This window comes from Bubalus kerabau, chromosome 1 (assembly GCF_029407905.1).
Source record: "Bubalus kerabau isolate K-KA32 ecotype Philippines breed swamp buffalo chromosome 1, PCC_UOA_SB_1v2, whole genome shotgun sequence".
Lineage (NCBI taxonomy): Eukaryota > Metazoa > Chordata > Mammalia > Artiodactyla > Bovidae > Bubalus > Bubalus kerabau.
Genome location: NC_073624.1, coordinates 50021482 through 50045054, shown reverse-complemented (window position 1 = coordinate 50045054; position 23573 = coordinate 50021482). Strand labels below are relative to the sequence as shown.

Genomic DNA, 23573 nt, shown 5'->3' with positions numbered 1-23573 from the left:
CAGGCTGGGATGCAATAAATATGGTAATACAAAGAGGCAAAGATGATTAAACTCCAGCTTTCTTCCTGCCTTTCCTTTCTTACTTCTGTCAGGAATGTGTCACAGTCCCTATAAGGCAACCCAAGGTCTGCTTTTTATTAAAATATACAAGGACAGCTGAGTTGAATAATCCTTAATTATTAAGTTTACAATGGAATTGCAATTTTAGAAAAAGAAAGAGCCTGTGACAGCAACTCGAATGCTCAGTGAATCTGTTACACTGAGAGATTTAATGGAACTCACTGCAGAAAAACACAGAAGCCCAAATGAGGGTTTTTTGGTGTGAGCTCTTGGTGTGGGGGAGGACAAGTGGCCTTGATAATGTGGAGAGAATCGAGGACACCTCAGTATCATGTCAGAAGAGCTCTCCAGCAGAGAAGAACAGAGCAAATCAAAGACCTCATGCTTTAGTAAAAGTAGCATGGACTCCAAGGTTGGCCAGAGCCAAGGGTAGAACCTCAGGAGCATCACTTATTTACTCGTGACCTTGAACACAGGATTTAACCTCTGGGCCTCAGTTTCCTCATCTATTTGTGGGTATGCACTTGTACATGGCTGGGATGAAAGTCAAATACAATGACCTATCCTTGGGACCTATAAACTATATTAACTAATTCTTTTTGGTTTTACATGCATGACTACATAGCATGCATCTTTTACCTGTTCAAAGATATTACATGTCCTTGCTATTTTCTTCCCCCAAACTTTACTGAGGTATAATTGATAAATAAAAATTTGTATATTGAAAGTGTATTATATACTTTGTGTTTCCAAAGTACATTAAATACTATGAAGCATTTAAGGTGATATTTTTATATATGTCTACATTGTGAAATTGTCATTGCAATCAAGCTAATTAATGTATCTCTTGCCTTATGAAGATTTTCTTTTCATTTCCCCATGCATTTTCTTAAGTCTTACTAGAACACTAATGTTCAGTCCAGGGACTTCCCCAGTGGTCTAGCGATTGACTCCATTTTCCAATGCAGGGTACGCAAGTTTGATCCCTTGTTGGGGAACTAACATCCCAAATGCTTCATGGGGCAGCCAAAAAAGAAACCCCACTATTTATACTTAATACCTCAAAAATACATAACCTGAAGTGAAGTCGCTCAGTCGTGTCCAAATCTTTGCGATCCCATGGACTGTAGCCTACCAGGCTCCTCTGTCCATGGAATTCTCCAGGCAAGAATACTGGAGTGGGTTGCCATTTCCATGGGGGATAAAGATGGAAATGGATCACAGGAATGGTAACAATGTCTACATGGTCACCCAAAATGATGAGTGAAAATAAGAACATCATACTCAAAACAGTAACTTTTTGAGAGTTTGGACTCTGAAGCTAGACTGTCTGGGTCCAAACCCAGCCCCGCCCTTCCTCTCTGTGACCCTGAGTCATGACTTCACATATGGATCCTCAGTTTCATCATCTGTAAAATGGGGATACCAGTAGACCCCCTCATGGAATTAGAAGAACATTCAGTGAGTTGGTATCTGAAAAACACTCAAAGCATAGCCTAACACAGAGTGAGAACTACCCTTCTATTTGTTAAATAAATAAAATACAGAAGCATTTTGCATTGACTACCTCTTTTGATATTCACAACAGGGCTCTATGAGAGACTAGGGAACAAAACAAAGCTCCAAGGAGGAGAGTGACCTCCCTGGGTCAGCACTCACAGATAGAAAGACCAGAATCAGAACCTACTTCTAGTTCTTTGTTTTATTCAATCCTAGGTTCCTCCCTGCAGAATCTGGAAACTGCTTCTATAACAAGTTTAAGCTTGAATAAGCAATAAGACAATTAGAGGCAAATACTGATCATGAAGATGCTGTTTTATCCTTTTTGCTCTTGAGGGGCACAGATTTAAAAACAAACACACAAAAAAGTTGCTTGATATGAAAAGCAAGGCAAACCACCCAGTCTCCTCCTGCCAACAGGGTGATGGAGTGAGCGAGTAAGTAGATCTTCCTAGCAAACAAATATTAACTTTTTACAAGCTGATCCACCTTTCTGACCAGGAGGTAAGCACTTAGTGACTAAGTAAGAATTTTTTCTCTGCTCACTAAAAACTAAGTTTCCTTACAGAATAGCTATATCTCCCAGTTTATTTGCAATTAGAATTGGAGTTACAGGCATTCCCCCAATTTTTCTTTAAATAGTATCCCACCCAAGTGACAAAGACACAATACTGTCTTATTTTCAATGAGGTAAACCTTTGCTCACATATACCGTGTATTTATTTTTTCTCATCCACTTTTTTTCTTCATTACAAAGGGTGCAAAATGAGATGACCAAAAATGTATGTAAAGAGAAAACAAAACCAAGATCATTTGTACTTTTTCCATTCTGAACACAACATGCAAAAATTCCATTTTTCATGTATTTTTGGCTACTCTTTCACCCCCTGTATGTCAACCATGTAGATGTGTACGTGTATACATGACACATATGTGTGCATGTATTTACATAGTGGAACGATGATAAGTGTGAGTTTCTGAACTGTCTTGTCACTTACTTTATATCATAAACTATCACTTAGCCATGTTATAATATACTTTTTATAACCAATTAAGAATATGGTTTACTATAAGAGGAATATTCCATTATTTAGACTTATTGTTTAAGTATTAAATTTAGACTTACTGTTTAAGTATTAATAGAATTTTTAGGATTATAAGCAGTATTTCACAAAAAATTTTCCTCTGTTGTTAGGATTATCCCTTTAAGGCAGAATCCCTTAATGTAGTCATATAGGGTAAACATCTTGGGCAACAATACTATGAACTTTCTAAAAGGTTATAGCAATTTTTAATGCCAGCATCAGTATATAAGAGAGCTCACAGGAAGTTCCCTGGTGGTCTGTCCAGTGGTTAAAAATATGCCTTCCAATGCAGGGGACGGAGAAGGCAATGGCACCCCACTCTAGTACTCTTGCCTGGAAAATCCCATGGACGGAGGAGCCTGGTAGGCTGCAGTCCGTGGGGTCACTAGAGTCGGATACAACTGAGCGACTTCACTTTCACTTTTCACTTTCATGCATTGGAGAAGGAAATGGCAACTCACTCCAGTGTTCTTGCCTGGAGAATCCCAGGGACAGGGGAGCCTGGTGGGCTGCCGTCTATGGGGTCGCACAGAGTCGGACACGACTGAAGCCACTTAGCAGTAACTTAGCAGTAATGCAGGGGATATGGGTTCAATCCCTGGTCGGGGAACTAGATCCCACATGCTACAGGGCAACTAAGACGCAGGCTGCAACTGCTAAGCCTGTGCGCCACTAAGGATCCCATACGCCACAACAAAGACCTGATGCATCTAAATAAATATTAAAAAGAATTAAAAAAAAAAAAAAAGAACTGTGCCCATAGCACTGCTTTCCTATCTTTTAAAATATAGTGTGTCCACTATCATTAGGCATGCTGCAGAAAAATGGATTTGATGTAACAAAGCAAACCTTAAATGAAATTTTGCTAAAAATCTTGTCCGGAAAATAAATCTAATTACTGTAATTAACAGTGAAAGCCAAAAGAAGCATCCGGCACCACTATTATTATATTATTAACATTAGGAAGGTACTCCATTTGTCAAAGTATTTTATAATCATGTATTAGTTAATCCTTATAACATGCTTTGGAAGCAATGAAGCTATTTATAGCTGGACTTCCTGAATGGAATGTCTTTCAAAAGTCCTTTTGTCTTGATATCTCAAATCATTATGACCAGCATATCAATTCACAGAATCATTCTTATCTGTAGAATCCCAAGGATGGGAGGGACTTAATCGGCTGCTCAGTTCAGGGAGATAAAGCAGGCCCTGATGTGGGGTGCAGAATTTTCACATCACATGTTGAGAATTTGCTTTCTTCTCAGATCTCCATGCCTCCATGAAAGTATGGCCTGCCACAGGCAGCTGATAATAAAACTACTGCTATTTCTAAATTGAACATCTTTGTGCTGCAGCTACTGTAGGAGGAAGAGTTTATACTCAATAGGATTTTTACAATTTCAACAACTGCTGGAATTATTTAGGTTTGTACATATACATGACTGTAGCTGGAATAGTACTTACACCCAATACTACCATAAGAACTTTTTATGATCTTAAAATGTGCCATAATTGAGAAAGAGCATAACTATCTGTAATCATACAATGTATATCTGCCATGCTAAGTAGTGTCCAACTCTTTGCGACCCCATGGACTAAAGCCTGCCAGGCTCCTCTATCCATGGAATTTTCCAGGCAAGAATACTGGAGCAAGTAGCCATTTCCTATTCCAGGGGATATTCCTGACCGAGGGACTGGACCCGCATCTCTTGTGTCTCCTGTACTGGCAGCTGAATTCTTTACACGGCACCACCTGGGAAGCCCAATTGTGCAAATACTCTTCTTTAGAGTGTTTTTTTTTTTTTTTTCTCCCAACCATGAGTTCTTTAGTGCAGACAAGGAATAAATATTGAGTTGGCCAAAAAGTTTAAAAACCCAAATGAACTTTTTGGCCACCCCAATACATAAAGGCTGAAAATCACTTGTCTACTTCAATGCTTAGCCTACACGATGGCTGGTTTCAAGCAGCAGATCAAGGCTGCAGAACCACGAGTTCCCAAAACTGCACAGAAACCAGGGTTGTGGGAAAAGGCTCCTCTTTATTCCACATTCCCATTTTCTCCTTGGATGTACAACTGAAAGCACAGTGGCAACTGGACAGAGCTACCAGGAGGGCCCACGGCCCCAGCAGTAACTGACCCTGTAATGTATTTGTCATTAGTAGCTCCCACCTCCCTTCCCTGCTCCAGGAAGGCAGCCAATGCGATGTTTTGTTAACCTGCTGGCTGACTGCAGGAACAGGGCAGTCCATCAAGAACCAGCCGGGTGAGATCAGTACAAATAGCCGAGCTAGGAAATAAATGCTGTCTTTTACCAAGTAAGTTTTGGGGTGAACTGATTCCTAACTAACTGATAAAAGCTAACTGATTAAAAAAACTCCAGTCTAAAGAGTGAAATGGCCTGCTGAAAATCACTGAGCTGTATAGTGGCCTGAATGTGAAGTGAAATAAAATTAAGTCTGGGCTAATAGGTAACTGGTTGAATAAATATGTCTTTAGGTTATTTATTAACAAAGGCTCCTCAGTTCAGTTCTGTCGATCAGTTGTGTCTGACTCTCTGCAACCCCATGAACCACAGCATACCAGGCCTCCCTGTCCATCACCAACTGCCAGAGTCTACTCAAACCCATGTCCATTGAGTCAGTGATGCCATCCAACCATCTCATCCTCTGCCGTCCCCTTCTCCTCCTGCCCTCAATCTCTCCCAGCATCAGGGTCTTTTCCAATGAGTCAGCTCTTCACATCAGGTGGCCAAAGTATTGGAGTTTCAGCGTCAACATCAGTCCTTCCAATGAACACCCAGGACTGATCTCCTTTAGGATGGACTGGTTGGATCTCTTTGCTGTCCATGGGACTCTCAAGAGTCTCCCAGGTTTAGTTATTAAACAAGGAAACATTTATGGAGCATATAAATAGTACTTTGCTGAGATACTGGGAAAACAGGAAAATCAAGGCATAGTGTCCTATCTCCAGAAGGCCCAGATTCTACTAGAAAATATAACATGTATAGATAAACAAAATATAATGTAATAAAGATAATAATAAATACATAGGACTTTATGGGCGGGTAGAAGGGGAGGCCTGACCCAGGCTGAGAGGTACAGGTGGGCTTCTGATTACTAGGCACATACCCTGAGAAAACCATAGTTCAAAAACATACACATGCCCCTTTGTTCACTGCAGCACTATCCACAATAGCCAGGACATGGAAACAACCTAAGTGTCCGTAGACAGGTGAATGGATAAAGATGTGATACATATATGCAATGGAGTATTACTCAGCCAGAAAAAGGAATGAAATTGTGTCATTTGTAGACATGGGAATGGACCTAGGGTCTGTCATATAGAGTGAAATAAGTCAGAAAGAGAAAAACAAATATAGTATATTAATGCATGTATGTGGAATCTAGAAGAATCATACAGACAAACCTAGTTCGAGGGCAGGAACAGAGATGCAGATGCGGAGCATGGACATGTGGACATGGGGTATGGTAGGGGATGGGGAGCATGGGATGAATTGGGAGGGACATATATACACTACCATGAGTAAACGAGACAGCCAGTGGGAAGCTGCTATAAAGCACAGGAAGCTCAGCTCGGTGCTCTGAGATGGCCTGGGGGTGGGGTGGGGGGTTGGGAGGGAGGTCCAAGAAGGAGGGGATATATGTATACATGCAGTTGATCCACTTCATTGTATAGTAGAAACCAACATAACATTGCGAAGCAATTATGCGCCAAAAAAAAAAAAAGAAAAAAGTCAGGAAAAAAAAAAATGATGCCTAGGCAAGGCTTAAAGAAGACAGGGAGTTTGCCAGCTTGGAGTGGAGGAGGATGGGAGAAAGGCACAGTAGAGCAGCAAGAGGAAACAAGAGGCAGGGTGCGCCTCGGACAGGGTGTGGAGTTGCCAGCAGGCGAGCGCTGCTGGAGACTGAGGAGCAGCATGGGAACACTGCTCAGAATGACATCAGGCCCTGCATGCTCCATGTGCCATGGCAAAAGCTTCAATGCTCTATCCTGGACAAGGAGAAGCTACTGAAAAGTTTTAGGAAATCAGATCAGCATCTCTGAAACATCATTATGGCATCACAGAGGATGGGTCAGGGAGACAGAAAGGACAGGTGAGAGTCCATGGAGACATGAACTATGCCAGTCACAGTGGGGATGAACAGGAAGAGGTGGAACTGAAAATTATTCAAGAGGGAGAAGCTGGAGGCATCGGTAATGGACAGGCTGGCTGGGGGACTGCAAGAGAGGGTAGACACAAGATGAACCCCAGTTTCCTGCAGGGTGGGTAGGTCTTGGGTGTCCACCATCTTTCCCAACTCTGTTTATGCTCTTGACAGTTAGATGTAGGTGTAAAACTTTGATCTCTGTTCAGTTAAACTCTGGGAGATTTTCATGCCTGTTCCTACTGGTAAGATCCTTCTGGATCCTGCACGGATATCCGATACATTTCCACACTGGTGGCTGTAGCTATGGATAAGCTTCATCCAAACCCTTGGTAAGAAGGTAGAGGCAGAATCAAGGACCTTAGCTGGAGTTGTAGACCCTATTCTGGATATACTCTGAATATAATTAGATACACATCAAAACAGTGAAGGGACAGAAGAAAAGTCCTATGAAAAAGGAAAAGTAAACGACAGGTGTTTAACTTGGAGAAGAGGTGACTCAGGAGAGGATGGTCACTTCCAGGTGGAAGAGGAATCCATCTTTCATAGGACTGTCTCCATGGCGATATACTAGTGCCAGAGAACATCATCACACCATCCACAGATTGGAAAAGTTCAGCTTGACATGAAGCACGACTGTCTAAGGGTCAGAGACACCTGGAGGTGGGGTGGGCCACATTGGCACAGAGTAAGCATCTGTATAAATTTGCTAGAGCTGCCCCAACAAAATGCCACAAGCTGGGTGCCTTAAATAACAGGAATTCATTTTGTCTAGTTCTGAAGGCTAGAAATTCAAAGTCGAAGTGTCAGCAGGGTTGGTTTCTTCTAAGGTTTCTCTCCTTGGCTTGCAAATGACTGTGCCTCTGTCCTGTCTCTTCTTATAAGGATCCCAGTCCCACTGGATGAGGGTCTACCCATAGGACCTCATTTTAATTGAATTACCTCTTCAAAGACCTTAACTCCAAATTCAGTTTGAGTTACTGGGGTTTAGGACTCCCAAGGATAGATTTTAAGGGATCACAATTCAGTCCACAACACAACCTGTCAACAGGGATGTGTAAACAGAGGTCTGATGACTGTCAACCAGAGGAAACCAATAAAGAAATTGAAGTAACAAATTCAGAGCGTCCTTGAAGGTCCCTTGAGGTCTCAGAGCTACGATTCTCAACGTTGCGAGAGGGCACCTCAACCCTGCTGTTAAACATTATTAACACAATAATCTCCGCAGGGCTTCAGAGAATAATTACATTTTCATGGCAGCTTAAATGATGGATGAGAAATGTTGCTTTACTTTAACCCTTCTTGGAGGAAAGGCGCGGGCCTGCGGCTACACACGAGAACCTGCAGAGGACAACCCCACATTTACCTGTGAAACAGGACAGACTTCACCAAGGTGACTACGTCCCGGCTGGCGTTGTATCCGGCACAGACAATAGCAACGTGGATTGTCTGGGAAGAGAACAGAGGAGCAATTAGATGGAGGAGAAGGATTTTCCTGGTGCTTCTGACGGCATGAGAAAGTGCCCTATTTCTTGTTGGGATGGTCGGGACACAAGGAACATTGGCGACAGCTGTGAAGAATAACTCCAGACAGTTTTATTAAGGCCTTTTTAATCGGTTTATGGAGCTATCATCATTTAGAAACCATTAAGGCTCTTTTCAATTACATTTTGGGGACGAGAGAAATGGCAATTGGCTTGAATAGGCAAACAGTGCATCCCGTGCCCCCAAGCCTGGAGACAATGACAATCGGTAACAAGAGAGGAGAAAGAAATACGCCTGAATGTATGAACTGACAACCAGGATCTCAGTTGGAGACGTGGTGGCTCAGAGTTCAGGAAATGTTCTCATAGGACATCTCAGGTCAGGGGCAATCTGATAACAGGACAAAGGGAACCAAGAAACACCGAAGGGCCCAGCTGGGATACCATTCAGGGAGCTGAAGGCTGGCAGAATCAATAGGACATGGATGGATCATCTCACCAAAGCACTTGAGAGCATGGGCCCTGGCATGCCCATTAACCCCTGGTGACCCAGGAGAGCTTCAGCATCAGGGGGCTCACTGTAACATGATGGTCAGGACACACATCACGCAGGACGTCACGGAAGGGAACTATGTCAAGTACAGAGATGCGGCACACTGCAGTCTGATCACAGAAGAAAGGCCCTCGAGAACTGAGCTTCCGAAACGGGGGTGATTTGCCATCTTGGTGTGCCATGAATGAATTACAGGTGATGAAGATAACACATCTCTTCAAGTGAGAGTTCCAGGCTACCAGGCAGGGCTACCCCTCAGGCTTGGCTGCCCTCTGCTGCCTGCAATTTTTATGTTCCTCTGGGCACCCAATACTGAAATTCAAAGAAGGGGTCTTGATAGGCACTGCTTCATTTTCAGAACCATGCATGGCCCTTCCTCCTAGCGCATAGCTCCCAGACTCCCCGTTCTGCTCACCAGCCACTTCCAGCTGCAGGGCAGTTCTGATGTCCTGCTCACTTCCATACAGGCTTCCCCAGACCTATGTCAGCCCATGTCTCCTGACATCACCAAGGAAAGGGTAACCATATCCAGGATAAACCAACCGAGAGTCTAGGATGCACTTGCAAGACCTTTTCAATTCCAATGACCTTCACTCCACCCTGGCCACTCACTCTCAGTGCCAGCTACTGAACCTCAGCTTCCTCCAGATCATCACTTTTGAGAAATTATCGGTTCACCCACAGCTCTAGGATTCTCAGAGCCTCTCACCCCTGTAGCTGCCCCTCCCCCTCATGGAGACCCCTCACTTCGCCCTGTGTATCAAGCCCTACCTGGTTATCTGACCCATCTACCCTGCCCTTGGCTCCCTGAAATGTTCAGCCCCACATGCAATACACAAGCCAGCACCCACAGTCAGGGCAGCAGGATCCCTGCTCCACACTTATACAAGGGACCAAGAAGGAAGATGAGGGAAGACAGAAGAGAAGAATCACTACACTAAGAGCTAATATTTATTGAGCAAATTAGTACATACTGGGTACAGTATTTAGCACTTTATACAGATTGCCAGGTTTAAGCTGTATGAGACAAGTACAGGGTTACTGTTTCAGTATTAGAGATCAGGAAACAGGCTGAGAGAGATGGCATTTTAATTCTGCATAAGAGATTCTTCACCCTGCTGGTGGTGTGTCAGAAACACCCAAAAGATCTCAAAAATGTACCCTGTGCCCCAGCCCTGTCTCATACCAATTAACTCACACTCTCAGATGTCCAAGACCTTAACTACTCTACTAGAAGGCAGTGGTTCTCAATAGGGGGTAATCCACTCCCCTTTGCCTCCCCTATGACATGTGGTGATGTCTGAAGTCATTTTGGGTTGTCACTCCTGGGGATGCGAGGAGTGGCATTCTACGGATGGAGGCAGAGATGCTGCTCTGCATTCTACAATGCACAGGGTGGTCCCAAGAGAATCACCCTATGTGCAAAAGGTCAAGAGCACTGTCTCTAGGAAACCCTGTTTTAAGGAAGGAGAGGGGCAGTGAGAAAGGCTCAGATCCCACAGGACACCAAAGCCACCTTTTCAATCTCATTTCTGCACATCTCAACTTCCCCACCTGTAAAATGATGACAGCCCCGTTTATCTCTGGAAAATATCTCCCAAAGACTCAGAATCAAAGTCTGTAAGGCAGATGCAACTGTCACTGTTTGAATAGTGGAGGAGATGAATAGGAAAATGCCTGCCCATGGGAGGTATAACCAGGGTGGGAACAAGAATGGGTAAATGCATGCTGAATCAGGCTCTTTGGAATCGCAAATATTTAAATACCCGGCCTCCGAGATATCAAACTTTGTCTTGGCTTCAGGGTTCAGGGACTTTTTAAAATGGGCCCATTAAATGTAAGCACAAGCGCGCATGTTCTCAAACATTTTACATAATTTCCCAATCTCTTTAGCTTCATCCCGTACACCTGCCACCATGAATAAATTCATCATCTGCAGCCGCCACCGCAGAGCCCTGCTACCCAGGAAGGCAGAAAATTGGAGTGTCATGAACACATACCTGAAAGAGCTTGGGATGGTCCCAAGTTTTATGGGTGCAGAAGAGAATGGCAGGAGTGAGGCGAGGCTCAAGGCAGGAGTGGGGACAGTCTGGGTTCAGGGATGAAGGTTCCTTGAAGGACCAGGGGTGCATACATGGCCTCACTAAGAGAATTTTCCATTCTGAAGCTATGAAGTCCAGGTTTCAAGTTTCTCAATGTGGTGGCTTAAAGGTGGTCCCAGATACCTGGATGTTCCTCCTCTCAAAAGAAAGGGTCTAGCATCAGATTCTGTGACCACTTGTCCATTCCTCCCCTATACTTGGCAGACATCATACTTGCCTCTATTGGTCAGAAAGTCTGAATATAGTGTGATCATGGACTCACTGCCATTTTCCAACTGGATTTGTGCCCCGAGAACCTTTTTTAGACCAAATTAATTGGGTTCTTGTCACCCTGTTTGTTTAACTTTTCTACAGAGTACACCATGCAAAATGCTGGGCTAGATGAAGCACAAGCTGGAGTCAAGATTGTCAGGAGAAATATAAACAACCTCAGATATGCAGGTAACATCACCCTTATGGCAGAAAGCTAAGAGGAACTCTTGATGAGGGTGAAAGAGGAGAGTGAAAAATCTGGCTTAAAACTCAACATTCAAAAAACTAAGATCATGGAATCTCATCCCATCACTTCATGGTGAACAGAAGGGGGAAAAGTAGAAGCAGTGACAGATTTTATTTTTTTTGAGCTCCAAAATCACTGCAGATGGCAGCCATACAATAAAAAGATACTTGTTCCTTGGAAGGTAAGCTATGACAAACCTAGAAAGTGTATCAAAAAGCAGAGAAATCACTTTGCTGACAAAGGTCCATCTAGTCAAAACTATGGTTTTTCCAGTAGTCACATACTGATGTGAGAGTTGGATCATAAAGAAGAATTGATGTTTTTGAACTGTGGTGCTGCAGAAGACTCTTGAGAGTCCCTTGGACTACAAGGAGATCTAACCAGTTGATCCTACAGGAAATAAGTCCTGAATATTCATTGGAAGGACTGATGCTGATGTTACAATACTTTGGCCACCTGATGCGAAGAGCTGACTCACTGGAAAAGACCCTGATGCTGGGAAAGACTGAAGGCAAAAAGAGAAGGGGACAACAGAGGATGAGATAGTTGGATGGCATCAGACTCAATGGACATGAGTTTGAGCAAAGTCTGGGAGATAGTGAAGGAAAGGGAAGCCTGGCTTGCTGTGGCCCATGGGGTGGAAAAGAGTCAGACACGACTCAGCGACTGAACAACAACAATAACAAACTGTGTGCCTCCTGCCTCTGGTTTCTGGCTGAGTTTGGTCAATGGGGGACTTCAGTGGGAGAACAAAGACCCTCTCCCTCTTTACCTCTAGTTCTGGTTCCACAAGTACTCCTCCTGGCCCCGCAGGCCCAGGGGTTGTGGTGACTCCCTCCTGCGAGCTTTACAACCCTCACTGGTTCCCCTGAACCCTGCCCATGCCTCTGGCCCTATGTTAAATCTTCTCCCCACCTTTTGTGAGTGTGCCCCCTGTTTCTTGCCAGGACCTAATTCTGGTAACTATTCCTCAGCACCCCATTTATCCTGGGGGCTAGAAGGGGACCTCTGATGACTTTGGAGCATTCATAGATGTATCACTGATCCCTAAGGCAAAGCAAGGCAGAAGGGCATCCAAATAAACCTGAGAACGGATAAATGGTAGGTATAAATTGGAAGGGACATTCTCTGGAGATCCAGTGATTAGGACGCGGTCTTTTTACTGCTGAGGGCTGGGTTCGATCCTTGGTTAGGGAACTAACATTCCACAAGCCATGCAGTGGGGCCAAAATAAAATTTTTTTTAATTAAAAAAAAATATTAAAGCACTATACACATTCTCAGACACAGGGACCACACGATTTATAAGGAAAGCGTCCTGCTTTCTCCCTATAGTCATCAATATGCTGCTGCAAGCTGCACCTGGAGACACAGGTAAGAGTGCCAGAGCTGTGAATTGGGCTTTGTTCCTGACACCACTGGGGTCAAGTAAGTGGCCTTCACTGCTGGGGCCTGCAGGAAGAATTCAGGCATGACATGAGTGCTTTTAGAGAGACTGATGTGCCAGGCGCTGTCCTGGGCTCAAAGGACCAAAAGGTCAATCGGCCTTTGTCCCCCAGGTCAAGGGAGAGGGAGAAATACAGTCAACCAGACAATCCCATCAGAGACTGAGGATGCTTCTATGTCCACAGGCTCAGTGTCCCTGCCCCCCAGAGCGGCCAGTAGCACTGAGACCAAGCGGATGCAGCATGAACTTCCAGCAGAAGACACGACAGTTACTAGACCGGGGCAACACTCACTCCAGTCTCCAGAGTCAGCACGGATTCATAGCTATGTCAGCCTCCTCATAACCTGAGAGAGAACTGCCCTCCAACAGGAGAGAGTCCAATAGGGCTGTTTGCTCATACGTGCATGCAGAAGAACCGCTGTCCCAAATGAAATTTGGGCCAAACTAATAAGGGATGGCAGGCAAGCTGTGGCCCAGGAAGAAGTAAATACCACTCTGCTCACCCTGCTTCCACCACTGACACCATTAGCAGAGACCTAAAAGCTCAGGTGCTCCCCTCAGGGCATCCTGCCCGGGGGGCACAATGCAGCGAAAGCCTCTGCTCACTGGGAGCCTTTGGGAGTGGGAGTGAGAGGGAAACCTATTTAAATGCTGGCATGTGATGCAAGGGGAAAAGTCAAGGCTAGGTCTAGATCCTGGACTGCAGCTGCCGGGGACAGGGGTGGGGAGGCAGGACCTCCCAGAGGACAGATGCTGTCGCCGCAGCTGGGAAGAGGCACACAGCGGGCCACAGAGGCTGTTTCCCCAGTTAGTCGGAAAAACCCAACAAAGGTAGAAGAGACTTTGGTTTGAGCTGCAATGTCAACACAAGTCACTGTGTGATCTTGGAACAGCTGCTTTATATCCCTGGACCTCATTGACTCACCTGTAAAATGGAGATAAAAATGGATACCCCACTGGATAACTGAGGGGATCAGACACATAAGTGCATGACTGAATTGATGCTTGTTCATGTCACTGACTGCATACGCAGCACAAAGAGAAGCTGGGCATTGTCCCCTGGCTTTAACGTCCTCATCTGTAAAATGGGGACATGATTCTACTTACCCTCTAGGGGTTGTTGAGGATAAGTGGTCCTCAAACTCTAACATCCATCAGAAGCCCTGGAGGGTGTGTTAACACAGAGTGTGGGGTCCCTCCCCCCAAGTTCCTTATTCAGGAGGTTCTGCAGGAGCCCGAGGATTTCCAGCAACCAGGTGATGCTGATGCTGGCAGTCTAGGTACCCCACCTCAAGAACCACTCTAGCTAAAGCTCTCTGAGGAGTGTCTCTGGTTAAACACTCCAAAGACGTCAGCTGTGATTCTGTTGGGAGAGGAGGGGTGTCCACAGAATCTGTTTCCGACTTTCTCTGAGGAGGACCACCCCCCTCACTTCTACAGAACAAGGAGAGGCAGAGCTCCGCCCACAGCTACCGCAGTCTCCCATGGCCTTGGTACTGATGCCTCCTCCAGGGTGAGGAAAAGGCAGAGGGAGGAGAACAGGGAACACAGGCTTATCCTGCACAAAAGTAAAGCCCTGCAAGTCAGAGGAGCCAGACGGTGGGCCTAGCTCTTCCTCTGGCCAGCTGGGTGATCTTGGACAAGTGACTTAACCTCTCTGGTCCTCAGTGACTCCTTTATAAAAAGAGGGATTCAGAGGCCCCCAGCCAGGCCAGTGTGCCAGCTCGGAAACAGATGCCCCAGCCCTGATCAAGCCTTCGGCTGAGGCAGCCCCAGCAGATGCTTGAACTGCAACCTCAGGAGAGACCTGAGCCATAACCCCCAGCTAAGCTGCTCCCAGATTCCCACTTTTCAGAAACTATGAGATAATAAAATGCATGTGTCATGAAACTGTTAAGTTTTGGGAATAAGTTGCCCTGAAGCAATAAATAAGATACTCAAGGGAGGCATCTGAAAGGCCACACTTAGAGCTTGCTGCTAAGTCACTTCAGTCGTGTCTGACTCTGTGCGACCCCATAGACGGCAGCCTACCAGGCTCCCCCGTTCCTGGGATTCTCCAGGCAAGAACACTGGAGTGCGTCACTTAGAGCTTGGGTCCCTGAAAATCACTACAGAAAAAAGTCCTACTAGGTCCATTCCAGTGGGCTTCCCAGGTGGTGCTAGTGATAAAGAACCTGCCTGCCAATGCAGGAGATCCACCAGACTCGGGTTCAATTCCTGAGTCAGGAAGATCCCCTAGAGGAGGAAATGGCAACCCATTCCAGTATTCTTGCCTGGTAAATCCTATGGATAGAGGAGCCTGGTGGGGTATAGTCCATGGAGTGGCAGAGATTGGGACGTGACTGAAGCGGCTTCGTATGGAGGTACCTTCTAGAACAAGTTCCCTAGTTCAAGGGTGCAACATTCAGGGGAAAATATTTTAGCAGATTTATGTCCTTGAAGGAGCCTCAAAGACAACATATGAAGCTGATGAAATGTGAATCCAAAGGCTGTACAAGTATCTTCCAATAGTGACACGGTGTATGAAAAGATGTCAGACAAACCCCTTCACTGTGGGGTAATTATAGAAAGACCCTGAAGATGAAGTAAAAACAAAAAGACAGATCAAAATTCTGTTGGGTTTGTTAGGGACCCAGAAAATGCAGGTAAGAGGTGTCAAGGTTTATAAACATAAAACCTAAAGCAAAATGCTCAACTCCTACTGAGCTGACAGATGCAATCACAATCTGGCAGGCACCGTAAAACAACCCAACTTCTTTTTAAAGAACGGTCAGGTCTTTGCTTAGACCACAGAGGAATGAGTACCCCCATAGGGCTGCGACAGCCCCCAAGCTGAAAGGTGACCCCCACATCATTCATGCCTGTCACCCAGAAGCCTTCTGAGATGAGGCACCTGCGAGGCAGAGAATAAGGACTGCAGCTCTGAGCTGATGGAGCACTGGTCCCAGCAGCTCTAACTCACAGGGTTCAGCACAGTGGTTCAAAGCACAGGCTCTAGGAAGCAAACTGCCTAGGTTTAAATGTGAGCTCCACCTCTTCCTGGCAGTATGACATTGCCATAATTATTTAACTTTTCTCAGTGGTAGCTTTCTACTCTATAAAAAGAAGAACGTATGTTATGCAGATTAAATGAGATACTTCATGTAATTTTAGCATGCTGTTTCCTACATTTGCAGGTCTCAATACATGTTCACTTTTGTTATTATTACATTGCTATTACAATTTTGAATACCATTCAAAGCATGGGATAGAAGGAAAGAGATACTTCCTCAAGGGGTGGTGTGACATCAGCCATTACCATTCACCTGACTTTCCATAATAATAATATCAATTGTTGCTGTTTCAGTTCTTTGACATTCCCTCCATTCAGAGATGGGGTGTATGACCTTCTCCCTTCAAAGTGGGTGGGATTTTGTAACTGTTTCAACCAACAGACTATACTATGGACAAAAGTGACACCATGTGACTTTTGAGATCAGGTCATTAAAGTGTTTCTGTTCTGCCTTGCTCACTGGAATACTTGTACTTAAAGCCATCAGCTGCCATGGAAGTAGCTGGCCATCCTGGAGCTGCCATGTTGGAGGAAGCTCAAACCAGCCATGGAGAGAGACCACATGGAAGGTCCCAAATCTATAACAGTGAAGAAAGACACCAGGCCAATGCCCACAGCTCCAACCCTCGCTGTTCCAGCTCCAGCCACTAATTAACTGCACGAGCCCTTCTACCCGCCAGGATCACTCAGCTAAGCCCTTCTCAAATCCCTCACCCACAGACACCATGAGAGCTAACAAAATGATTGGTGTTGTTTTAAGCCATTATGTTTTAGGTGATCTCTTAGGCAGCAATTGGCAACTGGAAGATTCATAATAAGCATATGTGACACCTATCCAGGGTTACTTTCCCACCTGCTATCTCATTTCATCCGCACAGGGAAGAATACATTATTATTCTCATTTCGTAATAATAAAATAGACTCCAAGAGAGTAACTGAACTGCCCCAGGTCACATGGCGGCTGCTGCTGCTGCTAAGTCGCTTCAGTCGCGTCAGATACTGTGCGATCCCATAGACGGCAGCCCACCAGGCTCCCCTGTCTCTGGGATTCTCAAGGCAAGAACACTGGAGTGGGTTGCCATTTCCTTCTCCAATGCATACGAGTGAAAAGTGAAAGTGAAGTCGCTCAGTCATGTCTGACTCTCAGTGACCCCATGGACTGCAGCCCACCAGGCTCTTCCATTCATGGGATTTTCCAGACAAGAGTACTGGAGTGGGGTGCCATTGCCTTCTCTGGGTCACATGGCTAGTGAGTGGCAAAGTAAAGATTTCTGGTTAGACATTCTGACTGCAGTTTACAGTTTTTGTGCTGAACCACGGCTGACTCCCAGAATGGACCAGAACTAGAAATGCAAGAAAAATGCACATATCTGTACAAACAGAGGCAGAACTGGAGATCAAAGAGGATCATTCTGTTCCAAGTCCAGAAGCACAGAGAAACCAGTCCCTCATGGAAGCAGAATTGCCCTGACAACAGAAATATGCAGGAAGAAAATGGGCAGCAGCGATTTGAAGGGGACATCATTAGGGAACGCTAAGAGGGCACAAGGCTTCGATTTCTGCCACCAGCGATCTCAGCTGACAGCCCAGGCGTCATTACAGAAGCGTTTTCAGAAATACTTGTCATAGCCCAGAGAACTTCCAGTGCCACCAGAGATGATGACAACATCCCTAGTTATGAGGCCCTGAATGCTGACAGGGTGTCAGGACCAGCTTGAGCACTCGTAACCATAAGCGCTGCCAAAGGAGGAGGATTCTATTTTGACTCTGCTGACTGACATTTCTTGTTTGCCTCTATGGAATTTTCCCTAAAATCTTTAAAGATGCCAAGTGATGGAAACAGAGGAAGCATATTGCTAATAGGTCTAAAGCCAGCATCGCAGGGCATGTGTGCCCCTGGAGGAGACAACATTGAAATAAGATGCCAGCAGGCCAGAACTTGCTAATTCATCTATGGAACCTCTGAACAGAATCCAGGGTTCATCACAGGTGAATTCCACCAAAAAAAAAAAATAAATAAAAATAAATAAATAAAAAGAAGTAACATTATCAAGACACACACAGAGTATAATAAATGAACAAGGACTTCTCTAGCACTCCAATGGTTAAGACTCTGAGCAGGGATGGGTTCAGGTCGAGGAACTAAGGTCCCACATGCCATGGGGTGTACTCAATAAATAAATGTACAAAACCCTAATTCTCAGGTGCAAAAGACTAAAAAATGAGTTATGGTAGCAACAAGCCCAAGATCTTTATCTTTCAAAGAGCATAGAGATAAAGTGAACCCCACAATTTATTTTAGTTGTTCTTTAAAGCAGTAGTTTCCGAACAGTTTCTACTATCTCAGAATCATTTGGATACAAAATTTTAATACCTAAATTTTGGGCCCTATTCTCAGGGATTCTCAATCAGTAGGATGGATGGGTTCCATGAATATGGATGTTTGGTTATGTAATTCTAATGTACAACCCAGTTCGGTAACTACTCATTTGACAGAGAATGTTCACTGTAACCATAATATCGGTTCTCTAGTAGCCAAGGGCTTCCCCAATGGCTCAGACAGTAAAGAATCTGCCTGCAATGCAGGCAACCTGGATTTGTTACCTGGGTCTGGAAGATCCCATGGGGAAGGAAATGGCTACCCACTCCAGTATTCTTGTCTGGAGAATTCCATGGACAGAGGAGCCTGGCAGACTACAGTCCATGGGATCACACAGAGCTGGACATAACTGAGTGACTAACACTTTCACTTTCTAGTAGCCAAACTCCAAAATGTTAACAGAGAATGTGGCTTCCTTGAAGAAAAATCTGTTTTCTAGGCTCCCTTGCAGCCAGGTGGCAGCTAAAGGTACCAGCTAAATGAAGTTCTGCCAATGTGATCTAAAAGGGACTGACTGTGAAGTTTTTCTAAGACATGTTCTTAAAGCAAGCTGATACACTCACCCTTCCTGCTAGTTGGAATGTGACTGACAGAACTGAAGCTCTGACAGTCATTAAAGACCATGCAATGACCTTGAGAATGCCAGTCAAGCCAGCTGGGTGACAAGATACAGGAAGCCTGCATTCCAGATATGAACATCCCTGCACCGACAGCCTCCAGACTTCTTACATGTAAACAGAAACAAGGCGCAAAGTAGCTGTTACTTGGAATTGTTTGATAAATCACAGTGAAATCAACTACTAACACAACTAATAATGCTAGGGTTTGCCTAAAGTTCTAGTATTGTTACATTGTTACCACTGAAACAGTTTGAGACAAGAACTTGATTTTAATCCATAACATACAAATAAAGAAACCAACACTCAGAAGAGTGATGTAAAGTGCTCAGAGCCTCACCACCATCAAGGTAGGAAGGGAGCCAGATTTGGGCTCCTGTCTCCCACGTTGAAAGCCTTTTAAAAAAAAAATGGGGGTATAACTGTTTTACAATGTTGTGTTGGTTTCTGCTGTATGACAAAGTGAACCAGTTACATGTATACATATACCCCCTCCCTCTTGGATCTCCCTCCCATCCATCAAAAACTTGTGCACCCCAATGTTCATCACAGCACTGTTTATAACAGTCAGGATATGAAAGCAACCTGAATGTCCACTGACAGACAAATGGATAAAGAAGATGTTATATACATTACTGAAATATTATTCAGCCATATAAAGGAATGAAATTGGGTCATCTGTAGAGATGTGGTTGGACCTAGAGTCTGTCATACAGAGTGAAGTCAGAAAGAGAAAAACAAATATATATCAACACATGTATGTGGAATCTAGAAAGATGATACAGATGAACCTATTTGCAGGGCAGGAATAAAAAGCCAGTGGTCTTTTGCCCACACTGTTTTGTGGGACACTTGGGGCAGAAGCCCTCTTTAGAAATAGGATGTGTGTATCTCAGAAAGCTGAGCAGGAGAAGGAAGCCACTGGCCACACAGGCAACAGCAGGAAGAGGAATCCTCTGTTTTCGCCCTCTGTTACATTTGCACCCTCCCATTTTTTTTCCTTTTCCTTTTCTATTTTTCACCTCCTTAATCTTACCCAGTGGTTTAAGTCAGTCTTAGTCATAATAATGTAAACACACTCGAGGAAAAGCATTTCCTCCCCCGGGCCAGCCCACATTCTAAACTGATGTCATGACCATAACCAGAGAGTAGAGAAGCTGAAAGAAATCAAACCAGCCTTCACTCAGGCAGGGAAAGACCATTCCCAAGTTAGGGCCCAGTCCAGACCAACCTAGATCATGAGCATTTAACTGTTAAAGTTGCTAAATGCTCACTTTCAAAGATGTAAAACAGAGATCTTCCATAACAGAGGCCACTGGCAATGGTTGTGGACGATTAAATGAGACTGGGCCTGGCATACAGTCAGTACCTACTTATAGGAAGCAGATCACCAGGCAATTTAACATAATTCCTGTCTTATGCTCTCCTGAATGCATACCATGCCTTGCCTAACCCACTGATTCTTTTCCTAGATAGAAGGAAGAATGAAGAATTATGCAGTTAACAAATGACTAGCTGGCTCTCTACTCCCCAACAGCGCCCCCAAGCAACCTGGCAGGTGGACCATGCAGGCAAGATAACACTTGGAGGAGTCAGTCACACGATGGAGAAGGATGCAGAACCCCACTTCCTGCCTCGATGACTCAATGAGACTCTCCCCTTCTCCCCTTTCCCCTTTCAAACCTGTAGGACTTCCCTGGTGGTCGAGTAGTGAAGAAACCACTTGTCAATACAGGGGACACGGGCTCTATCTCTGGTCCAGGAAGATTCCACAAACTGTGGGGCAACTAAGCCCATGCGCCACTGCTACTGAGCCCACTCACTTAGAGCCCATGCCCCACCACAAGAGAAGCCACCACCACGAGAAGCCCATATAAACTGGAGAAGTAGTCCCTCTGGCCACAACTAGAGAAAACCTGCACGCAGCAATGAAGACCCAGCACAGCCAAAAATAAATACATAAATGAACAAATTTTCTTTTCAAAGTGAAACAAAAATGAAATTTATGAAGGAAAAAACTATCATGGCAGAGCACAATCTTCAGAGTTTGTCTCGGATCCCAAGTCCATCTTCTCCCCAGACTGCCAGATTTAGGATTAAAACATCTTTCCTTTCTATTAATACTTGCCTCTCAAATTATTGATTTTTGAATGGTGAACAGACAAACCTGAGTTTGGGAAAAAATGTAATTTCTCTTTTCATCCATCATCTCTTCCTGACTTCCCACCTCAGAAGGTAAGAACCAGAAGAAAGGGAATTTTGTCTCTTTTCCCATCACTGCTATTTCCTAGCACAGAAAACAGTGTGAGATCCACAACAGAGACTCAACAAATACTCGTTGGATGAATGATGATGATACCGCAGCCACTTCCCTGCCTGGGTTCTCTGGGCTCACCTGACCAACCATCTCACGATGCCCTAAATCCTCTCTTGCTTGACAGAGTCTTGCTTCACGTTTTCCCTACCCACACACACAGTCCTCATAGGACATCCCCCATCTACCTTTCTCCACCTCTCCACCAGCCCACACTTCAACCAGCGTGGAGAATCCACAAGAAATGTTCCAGTCCTCAGGGGCTCTCCCTGACCACTACAGTCTACAATCCCCTCCCTGACCTTGCACAGACCTGAGTCTACAGCACTTCATAACTAAGCCCTGTATCTGCTTATGACATACTACAGTGTCTCATTGACATCACTAAAAACCTTCTTCACGTGAATAGCATCTTATAGTTCGCAAATTCTTCTCTCTTCAGGGAGTTCGAAGTTTAAACATTATGAGAATGTGGTCAGGAAATGGAATAAACAAACACCAAGTAATATATGTCTGTATCTAACTAAAAATAACAAAAATGACCCACAATTGAAAACACAGTCTGTACCAGACAGTATTTGTGGCTTTCTCTGGCCATCCCACTTCCTTTTCACAATACTGCATGAAGCAGGTGTTATTTTCTAAAGTTTATTGAGGAGGCACATCTGAAGTTCAGAGAGGTTAGGTAACTTGTTCAAGCACTCACAGCTAAAGCCAACAGGGCTGGGCAGTGAACTCAGGCTTCTTTATCTCAAAAGGTCTTGCTCTTAACAAGGAGGGGCTTCTCTGGTGGCTCAGACGGTAAAGAATCTGCCTGCAATGCAGGAGACCCGGGTTCGATCCCTGGGTCGGGAAGATCCCCTGGAGAAGGGCATGGCAACCCACTCCAGTATTCTTGGCTGGAGAATCCCAGGGACAGAGAAGCCTGGAGGGCTACAGTCCATGGGGTCTCAAAGAGTCAGCCATGACTGGGTGACTAACACTTAACAGAGATGCTCTAATTTTCCTCCACTAGGACTAGAAGAAGTATAAAATGAGTGTGTGTGTCTATCCTCATGCACATTCAGAGCACAGAACAGCATAGATGTATGAAGGAGAGGGCTGAGGGGCAGCAAGGAGAGGCAGTGGGTAAGTTTTTCAAATGACCAAAGAGTTGCTAAGAAAGCCAGCATACCCTAAAAGGGGGGAAATGAAGGAAAGCTATCCAAGTTCAAAAAACTGCTTTAGATGAGCAAGTCTCTGGTTCTGAATTACAGAAGCTGGGTGTAAAGTGAGAATGAGGTCCAGGGGAACTGCCCAGCTGGGCCACAGGCCAGGGACAGCACAGCCACTGGAGGCTAAGAAACAGGGCCCCCAGGACGACAGCTCGACATTCTCAGCATGCCAAAATGAGCCGCAAAGAAACAAGCAGCAGTTTCCATCAACTGGCTGCTCTTAATACCTCAGTGGTGCAGGCTTTCTTATCCCCACTTTTCAGATAAGGAAAACTGAGGCTGAGGCTTAAACAATCTGCCAGGCAAAGTGAGTAACCAGGCCAGATTCATGCCCAGGCCTGGGTCAAGGATGCCAGCTCTTTCCAGGCCCTTGGCCATGCTTCCAGGAGGCATTGGCCTGGGGCCAGGATGGGCAATGGGGGGCTGGGTCCTTGGAAGGTTCCCAGGGCTCTTTACCTCGCACTTCTCCACGACTGGCTGCTGCCCGCACTCGGAGCTGTTGCCCGCCACGATGCCGGCGCGAAGATTCTCACTGTCGCCGGTGCCCTCCTCCATGGAGTAGGTCTTAGAGTGGTTGCCACGCCGGTGGGATGGGCTGCGGCCCTGGGCCAAGCTGAGCTGGCGGCGGAGGGCACGGTTCTCCTCCTCCACCTCACGCACGCGCACTTCCAGGCTCTCCCGCTCCCGCTGGCTGGACGCAGTGTACCGGGGGCTGTGTGGCTGGGCCTCCAACGGGGACAGAGACACCGGCTTCCCATCTGTGGGCATGGAGAGATGGGAACAATTAAGGTCGAGGAAAACAACGTGAGCCCCTCCACGTGCCCGGGACATCCAGATTCCTTTCACAGTCCCACTGAGAAGGGGAAGTAGGTGGAAAGTGAGTTACACATGTATGCATCCAGAGTGAACTGGGAACAGAATGACTTGCCATGAGGGTAAAAAACTAACATGCTGCTTAACTATTTACAATCGCCAAGACCAAGAGTCCATTGACAGGATAAAGCTGTGGTATATACCCTTGGGAACATTACTCAGCCATAGAAAGAAAGAAATAATGCCATTTGCAGCAACATGGATGGACCTGGATATTATCATACTA

At 45.2% G+C, this 23573-nt stretch overlaps 1 protein-coding gene across 6 annotated transcripts in view; it reads right to left on the bottom strand.

The window, feature by feature from the left end:
* LARGE1 (LARGE xylosyl- and glucuronyltransferase 1) overlaps nucleotides 1-23573 on the bottom strand; it is a 458303-nt gene that overhangs the window by 307091 nt on the left and 127639 nt on the right. For all 6 annotated transcript variants that reach the window (XM_055574698.1, XM_055574701.1, XM_055574705.1 and 3 more), the window contains 2 exons: nucleotides 22931-23232; nucleotides 8180-8262 (listed from right to left, as the gene is read on the bottom strand). In XM_055574698.1, coding sequence (XP_055430673.1) covers nucleotides 8180-8262; nucleotides 22931-23232 — 385 coding nt within the window. The remainder of the gene's footprint in view (nucleotides 1-8179; nucleotides 8263-22930; nucleotides 23233-23573) is intronic.